Raw genomic sequence first — 9,685 nt, forward strand, 5'->3', positions numbered from 1 at the left:
TTATTATTATATTATTATTATTATTATTATTATTATTATTATTATTGTTTTGAAATTTAAAATAACAAAATTTAAACTAAGTATGACTACTTTGCCTTGTTGAAAATTAATCAACAATTCTTGGCAACAATGTCAAAAACTTAACAACTATTTGACAAGTGTACCAAATAATCCAAGTAATAAAGTGATAAGTAAAATCATCTTCACACTGATTGTTATTTATTTAATAAAACAACAAAGTTGTAAATACTTAGGTAGAAACGGTCTATAAGTTAGTTGATAATTTCGAATAAACATAAAAGTAATTAGAGAAAATTTAATATGGGAAAAACAACCAGGGATTTGAATCACCTCATTTTCAATGTAATTATTAATTTACTATTTTAACAAACAAACTTATTTAATTATGTCAAATTAATCAACTAGACTAACATCAATTCCTTAGCTCAAAATTTTTTTTTTTTAACAACAAATCCTATATCTTTAGGTGATCAGACTTGTTACTCAAAGCATGTAAAAATATTAATTTCTTAGGACACATGTTAGTATTTTTTTATTCCTATAACAATATTGAAACATGAACATTTATTTTAGTCTTATTTATTATAGTCTATTTTTCAATAAAGAAGTAATACCTAAATTCAATTCTATGATGATCAAGCAAATAAAAAGGTTAAGATAAAAAAATAGATGAATAATCGAACACGTTTTAATCGCATAAATAACATAAGAAAATCAAAATTACATAGATTAAAGGAAGTTAATCTAATCCCTAATCAAAGAGTAAATGAACTACTGATTAAGATTGATAAAAATTACATAAAGAAGAAAATTACACTTAAAGGTTACACAAAGACTCCTCTAAAGTAGTACTCATGGTATTTTATCGTCTAAGTGTGGTCGGTGTTTACATAAACAAAAGATTCATTTTATCAGTACTATATTTTAAATAAAGAACTCATGAAGTCTATCACCAAACTCAACACTTCCATAGTCTTAGATATAAAATTTCAACACCTGATTGAATTGATAATGTTAAAAACTATAGATTTTGCCTTGTTTTTTATTATTAGTAATATGTAAAAGAAATTATTTTAATTGGTATTTAAAATTTTTGTTTTTGTTATTTTTGATTACTTACTAAATCTTTATATATATTATTGACTTGTTATTTTTACCTTTTTAATTAGATTTGATATTAAAATATGAATAAAAAAATATCCCAACTAACTTCCCGTAATATTATTGTGTTGTTGTCATTCGAATGATCTTTTTTTTTTTTTATTAAGGAAAAACTACTTATATCTTGTTTTTTATTTCCTAAAAACAGCATATCTGCAGGAAACACATTGCATTCGCGTTTGGCTTAGGTTTAGGGGTTTTGGTTGATTTTTCAAGTTTCAAGTTCATTACTGCTCTGATGGATTTCCCGAACCGACGCGTATTCCCGCCGGCGTTCATTCCCGACCATCTCATCGCCGAAATCCTATCCTTCCTCTCCGTCAAAACCATCCTCCGACTCAAATGCGTTAGCAAGTCATGGTACACTCTCATCTCTCATCCAACCTTCGTTCAAAACCACCTCAACAAATCCTCACGAAATCCTAACTTCACACTAACGCTTGACGATGGTTACACCTTCATTCCCTTTCGTCACTTACTCGAAAATCCATCCATCGCCGTTAAAAGCGACGCTTTTCTCCAAAATCCATCCCTAGCCGCTCTCAACGATACTTCACTCCAAAATCAATTCCTCGACATTTTACCCCATTTCAATGATTTCAAGATCGTTGATTCATGCAACGGTTTGATTTTATTATGTTCCAAATCTCGCTCTATAAGATTAGGGTATGAGTACCGATTCTATATCTGGAACCCTGCCACGAGAATCATATATGATAAATTAGGGTCGCTTTATTATTGCGCTCCCAATTTTCAAGATCATCATCTAGGTTTTAAGTTCGCATTTGGTTTTGATGATACAACGGAAAGATATAAGGTTGTAGCGTATCGTGTTGTTGAAGATGATAATGAGGACACAACTTTAGGGAAAAGTGAGGTTAAAGTTTTCAGTTTGGGTGATAGTTGTTGGAGAAATATTCTTAGTTTTCCTGTGATTCCTCTTAATTGGATCAATCTTCGTTATGCTTATCATAATGATGCTGTGCATTTGAGTGGTACTATTAACTGGTTGGCTGTTAAGAGCTATTTCCATACTTTTTATGAATACAAGTATATTACTCACGTTGAGCAATTTGTGATTGTTTCTCTTGATCTTTCGACGGAGACATACAAGCAGTTGCTGCTGCCTCCAGGTTTTGATAAGGTGCCGTCTGTTCAGCCGGTTATTAGGGTTTTGATGGACTGTCTTTGTTTTTCCCATGATTTCAAGAATAGCGAATTTGTTTTATGGCAGATGAAGGAGTATGGAGTTCAAGAGTCGTGGACTCAACTGTTTAAGATTGATTACCAAAATCTTCAATTGAATCGGTTATTCAATTTTCGATTGGTGTGCCTTTATATAAATGGTGATGAAGTTATAATTTTGAATGGGTTTAACAACCAGGCGGTGGTCTATAATTTGAAAAATGAAATAGTACAGAGAATTAAACTTAAAATCTATAATTTGAAAAATTTGGTAGTAACGAGATTTGATAATAACAACAACCGGTTCACTCATGCAAAGTATTACGTCGAAAGCTTGGTTTCAGTTTCTTGAAAGTAAGTTTCTCTCATCAACTTATTTGAATTTATGTTAATTCATTGTTTCAATATCCTTGTCATGTTATACTAATAGATTATGTGAATTTTTTTAACAATGGCTTAGGTTGATTGTTTTGTTAATTGATAATGTATTGATCAATGATAATAGTTTGACAGTGTACTAGATTGAACAAATTTGTTTTGATTTTATATATTCGTGATGATAAGCTGGAAGATGAAATTGTTCAAGGTAACTAACTAGCTAGAACATGATCCTCCTGAAATGAAATTCATTCTCTGAGAAATGTTCTCATAGGAAAATTGATAGACAAGTGAAATATTTCATTATTTCGAAATGATAATACATCATTAAAAATTAAGGTGCAGGAAAAACATTAAAAATAACAGTGGAAAGTGGAAGTGGGAACAAGGTTAATGAGAAAGTGACGTGTATCAGCAACCTTTTGTTAGATTTATTTAATTTATAGATTGACTGATAAATGTGAATTTTTATGCTGATTGCACTTGCACATTAGTCTTAAAACATGTTCTGTTTTTTCTCTTAAAAATCTTTGACTATGACCATGTTAATTTCTTCAATTCTTGTTTGTACGATTGCTGGTACTGCCTAGAAAATATCTGTACCTGTATAAAATGTGATGCGAGCTTCATATTTAGATGATACTATTAAGTACACTAACACTTAAATTTTACTTCATCATTCACTTTTCAATTTGTTCTCTTATTATCACAATGTAAAAATGCATGGAAAGTTAATCTCCCCAGTACTTAGCAGATTTCACACAATCTATTTTAGCTAGTGACGTGCATCAACAAACTTATATTGATGTCATTTACCTCAGACTCAGTTATATAAAATAATACTTGAATAACTAGAGTGATGATTCAATCAGTATGTTTAGAACCCAGCTTTAATCTAACTTAAGGTAAATTCTAGGTTGTCTTTTGAAAATTACACATAAGTTACCACAACCAATTAAAATCAGCAATGTGAATTCTACTAATTTCTTTTTTACAAGACCCTGGTGTCTGGCTTCATTTATGAGCATTATGAATTCATTTTTTTACTCTGTTTACATTTTATTTGTTTGTTTTTCTTTTTCACTTGTAGTCTAATGGGTATTTTTGCATCTTAGATCTGCAACTGCAACAACTCCATACACATTCAGCAATATTGATGGTACTTGGAAGTATGAGACAACAATCAGTTACAAAGAAGAGAGAGGAAATGAATGAGAAAATCAACAATCAGTTACAAAGAAGAGGAAAGAGGAAATGAATGAGAAAATCAGTTAGATTAACTTAATAGATCTAAACATAGGAATTAGGAAATGGTAATTTACATTTTTTCATTTTATTGGATGCTATTTGAGCATCTGATCTTTGTTACGGTGATGTTTTACTGATGTTTTCCTATTTTAGAGGTTTCTATTTTAGAGGTAATTTTATGATTTTGTGACTGTTTTCACTTCTCTCCCGTTGTTTGTGTATATACATTTAAATTGCAGGTAACGGGTTTAGTAATGTTACAGTAGTCTGAGATCATGGTAACAAAATGGTTATGGAGCTAATTCCAATTCCTAGTAGTAATGTTGTTGCAAATGATAGTAAGGTTGTATAAATAGGGTCTATTTAATATGAAAAATCTATACGATAAAAACTTAATTCTTCAGATCAACGCTAATTCTTTATTTTTACTCTATTTACACATCAACACAAAAATACATTAAAATAAATTAAAGATTTAATGTCTATCATAAATTAAAGATGTGGGGTTTAAGGGTTTAAAAAGAAGAAAATCATTTATTATTATTATTATTATTATTATTATTATTATTATTATTATTATTATTATTATTATTATTATTATTATTATTATTTTTGTATGTTAGATTTAAGGATTTTGGAATAGTTGGTTAAAATAGTTCATGCATGTGAAATTTTATGTTTGAAAGTTAGAATAGATTATAGTAGAGTTGAATTTCTTTGATGACATGAAAATATGTTCTTTTGATATGTTTGAAATTAAAGACCTTGAATTTTATTATTTTGATAAATTAGGTTGAGTGAATTGACATTTTGATGTATTCATTGTTTGATTTACTCATAATTTATATCATTTGTGTTTCCAAAAATTCATTAGAGAATTAGTGTGATTGAATGAGTATTGTTAGCTTAAAATTCACACGACATATGTGTGATGTTTTGTTCACAACTTTTTCTCTAGACATTGATTTTGAATGATTGTTAGTTTTCTGGAAACAACACTCAATTAACTTCAATTTGAGATCAAACTTTGTGATATTTGATTGAGTATTGATACTTAAAAATGAGTTACAAGTTACATTAGAGTTGTTGTCCTGTTTTATGACTTTTTGTATTGTTTTGATAAATTGCATTTGAAAAAAATCAATTTTTATCCATAAACTATACATCATAAGCTTTCTAAAGAGTGCTCGTTTACTCAATTATGATACTTATAAGTTCGTGCAGTAGACTCTGCAGTTAAGCTCAATTTTGCGTTGTTTTAACATAAATTTAGGGTTGTTTTGAGAAAAATCTATCTTAATTATGTTTTTTTGATTTTTATTTTATATTATATGATTAGTATGATATAATTCACGTAATAGTGTATGTTATCATAATAATTTGTAAGGTTGAGTGTGTGGTAGTCTTTAATATATTTATTTAATGTGAGAAGTATATGATTGAATGGGCATTGTTAACTTAAAATTCGCAGGACATATGTGTGATGTTTTGTTCACAACTTTTTCTCTAGACCTTAGTTTTGAATGGTTGTTCGTTTTCTGGAAACAACACTCAATTAACTTCAATTTGAATACAAACTTTGTGATATTTGATTGAATATTGATGCTTAAAAATGAGTTACAAGTTACACTAGAGTTGTTGTCCTATTTTTTTGACTTTGTATATTATTTTGATAAATTGCAAGAATTGGGGGCTTAATTTGAAAAAAAATAAACTATTATCCATAAACTATACATCATAAGCTTTCCAAAGAGTGATCATTTACTAAATTATGATACTTATAAGTTCCTGCAGCTGACTCTGTGGTTAAACTCAATTTGTGTTGTTTTAACATAAATTTGGGGTTGTTTTGAGAAAAATCTATTTTAATTATATTTATTTTATTTTTATTTTTATTTTTATTTTATATTATATGATTAGTATGATATAATTGACTTAATAGTGTATGTTATCATAATAATTTGCAAGGTTGAGTGTGTGGTAGTTTTCAATATATTTATTAATAGATGATGTTATAGTAAATATATTCTTATATATTTACTAGATGTTTGAATAAGGTGAGAAGTATATGATTCATTCTCGTTAGATGAATTCTCTGTTTACATGTTGAAGTGACAGGTAAGCAAAAGTAAGTGCGATATCGTTTATCGACGTAATTATGTCAATTATTACCCAAAAAAAGTTACTAACAAGAAGATGACATTGATAAAACTAATGTAATTTTTATGACATGTTAGTTAGTTAGAGTTTAAGTCATTAAGTTACTCACGTCTAATGACTTAAATATTTAGAAAGAGTCAACGCTATATATAGAAGCGGTAACTATAAAAGAAGATAAATTCAAATGATAAATATATCCTTGAATTAAAATGTTAATTGATTTTGTTATAACCTTTGATATCCACTAAGATGTAATTTAATTTCAACGTGTTTTATAAATAAAAAGACTTAGATTAAGATTTGGAGAAATAAAGTATAGCAGTTTATGCTATAGTTTTCTTAAAATTTCAAGGAAATTATTTTGAACTATAGATGTGTTATGTACTCTATTTTTTTGCTCTTTCTTTTGAAGGATTAATATATATATATATATATATATATATATATTAATATATTTGTATGACTTTGTGTCGGAATTGTATTAATAATCTCTTTTGTCGAATTATGTTAACGGTTAAATTATATTTTAGACAACTAATTTATAGTGATACAAATTGTAAGAATGTTTTGAGTAATCGAATTAAAATGCAAGTTAAATTAGTTTGGAAACTAGTGAAGGTCCATTGCTAGTTATGTGTGTGAATTGCAAAGTAGCATGTCCATGCTTCTGTAAGAAAAAGCAAAGAAAAATTACTAAACATATATACTGGACTTTTTGAAGTATTCAAATTTTTTATTTTATTTTTGTGTGGAAAAGAGAGATCTAGATCTAAAGCTCTCACGTGCAAGCTTGATTTTATTCCTGATTATATACTTGTTATCTTAAACCAACCAAATGAAAAATTGCCTAATTTGCCCCTCAACCTAGAGAATCCAAATATCTTACGCTAAAAAAGAAAATCATTGTCTGGTGTATACAAGTTGTATAAATAAGCTTTACACTAACCTTTAATAATAATTGAGTAAAGGATATTCTTTTTTTTTTTTTAAGTTGTTACAAATACAAATACATAATAACGTGATTAATTCTTATTAGACGACAGTATAAATTTATTTTACATTATTAATGCATAATCATTACACTTATATTTCTTATTCGAGATGTAAATTATGGCTTTGGAGTTTAGATTATCACACACTCCCTCTTTCTGCATCCTTTCTATTTTCATATATTTATATATATAGTGATTATTATAAATGAAAATGATTATTTTTATTGTTATTAAAAAATTTAGTTAAATATAGATTTTTTATGTAAAATATAATTCAAATTTATTAAATTATTACTTTGAATGTCAAATAGTCAATTATTGACATGTTTTTATTAAAGTATAAACATATTAAAAATACTAGTATTAATAAGTTAAAAATAATTAACTTTTTTTATAATAATAATTAAAATTTAATATCATTTTTTTACTTGTAGTTGTTGGGAAAAATCAACCCCAACAGTAATAATGACCAAATATATGTATAAAATGTGTGGCTAACACGGACTTCTCATATTTCAATGTATTTATTAATATTAATTAGGAGTTTATTTAAAATAATAATAATAAATATATTCAGCCATTCAAAAATAAGTTTTAAGACAAATTTTTCTAAAGAATGTTTAAAAAAAGATGGACGAAGTATCTAAATTAACTTATATAGTTAATTAAGTTTCATCGAAAAATCGTACATTTGTTGAGTTATGTTTAATAAAATAACTAGAAAAGCAAATATCAATATATAAGTCAACTTGAACATATCATAGTGACTATTAAATTAACTACTACTGTATTATTCACCTGCTCGCTTAATTAATTAGTTGCTTACGTACAACGGTACAAGTAAGGCATTTGAATTTGTAATTCTATATTATAGAGTCAAGACCATCTCTATTTTTTTACCTTTTCCAATTTTTTTAATTACCAAAGTTTTTATGAAAATATAAACATAATAATGTGATATTTAATAGGTCTAAATATTTTTTATATACTCTAAAACTTTTTAAAATTATAGTATTGGAGAGGAAAAAAAAATTTATAACTTGTTATTATGTTAATACAAAAGAAGCAGCCAGTTACAAAATATATATGTAGGGTTTTTTTTTTTCTCGATTCATATAAGTTGATTTTTAGTTTATAATAGGTATAAGAATTGTTTGGTAACATTTATTTACTAGTTTATAATTTATATTTTGATAAGTTATTTTTAATACTTTTTTAATGTACCGTTTATCATTTTTGGGGTTAATTTTATCCATAATTTTTTATTTTATTTTTTTTATATTTTATAATTTATTTATTATAATTTAAAATAAATAATTTTAAAATTTAAAATAAATAATTTTAAAATTTAAAATAAATAATTTATTTTAAATAATTGATATACTTTAAAATATAAATAATTTTTATAAATAATATTTTAAAGTAAATAACTTAAAATAAATAAATTAGCTAAATGAATAAAAAATATATCAGTTTAATAAATAATTTATAATTTTAAATTATTTATAAATAATTTCAATTTTAAAATAATTAATATTTTAAAATAAATAATTTAAAATAAAATAAATGAGATAAAAGAAATATATCAGATTAATAAATTTTAAAATATTTTAAACATTAATTGATATAAAATTTATTTTTACGTCATTTTAGATTTTTAAATTAATTGAACCCATCATTTTGTCAAACACTTCAATTAATTTAAAAGATATTTATTATCAACTGTCACATTTGTAGAAAAAATTTTGTAAAAAGAAAAAAATCAGTCACTTTTAGTTTTAATTTTTAATGCAACCTTTAATTATCTTTTTTCTAATACTAATGTACATTATTTTCAAATCATTATTCACTACTTAACATTTACAATGTTAAAAATACATCAATATTAATAAAAATGATTAAATATAATCGTATATTATTTCTTTAATACGTGGATACGTCCGAATATTAAAATGATTTTAGGACCGAGGGAGTAACATTTGTGATGCTTATTTTCAATTGAAACTTGTGTTTAGAGAAAGAGGTAATTTACTGCTTATATATATTCTAATTAACATTAGCAAGTAGGTCATAAAATGAAAAGAAAAAATCCTAATAATTTTACTAGACTCTAATACCACTTGTTGGAGAATTTTACTAGACTCTAATACCACTTGTTGGGGAGGGGGAGCGCGACATTCGAAATGGGATAAATTCTTAATAGACTTAGACACCATATCTCAACCCAAAACTTTAAGGCATTAAGTTTATATGTCATTCTCCTTATATATCTAATATAGCCTCTATTCATGATTAATGTGGAACTAATCACTTCTAATTGAATTCCAACACATGATACCAACCAAAGTACCAAATATCGGGTGTCACGAGATAAAGAGAAAATATTAAATATCATGCATGTGGAAAAATAATCAAAGCCTCAGGGGGATTCAATAATTAAGTCCTTACTCAAGAACCTCAAATATATTACCAATAGATGATTGATTGATTTAATTATAGAAAAACCAATGCTCAATCCTAATCCAAACAAAATCAAGATA

The 9,685-nt window shown here is 26.0% G+C and overlaps 1 protein-coding gene across 1 annotated transcript; it reads left to right on the top strand.

Moving 5' to 3' along the window:
• The first annotated feature begins 1,312 nt into the window (after positions 1–1,312).
• On the top strand, positions 1,313–4,196 carry LOC101494341 (F-box/kelch-repeat protein At3g23880-like). Its single transcript, XM_004491721.4, has 2 exons — positions 1,313–2,721; positions 3,861–4,196. Exon 1 carries the CDS (start codon positions 1,421–1,423, stop codon positions 2,717–2,719), a length of 1,299 nt encoding a protein of 432 aa, XP_004491778.1. The 5' UTR covers positions 1,313–1,420; the 3' UTR covers positions 2,720–2,721; positions 3,861–4,196.
• The last annotated feature ends 5,489 nt before the right edge of the window (positions 4,197–9,685 follow it).

The sequence above is a fragment of the Cicer arietinum genome, chromosome 3, assembly GCF_000331145.2.
Source record: "Cicer arietinum cultivar CDC Frontier isolate Library 1 chromosome 3, Cicar.CDCFrontier_v2.0, whole genome shotgun sequence".
NCBI lineage: Eukaryota > Viridiplantae > Streptophyta > Magnoliopsida > Fabales > Fabaceae > Cicer > Cicer arietinum.

Excerpts from the sequence above, each read along its gene's own strand:
- LOC101494341 (XM_004491721.4), top strand. The coding sequence starts at position 1,421 with ATGGATTTCCCGAACCGACGCGTATTCCCGCCGGCGTTCATTCCCGAC.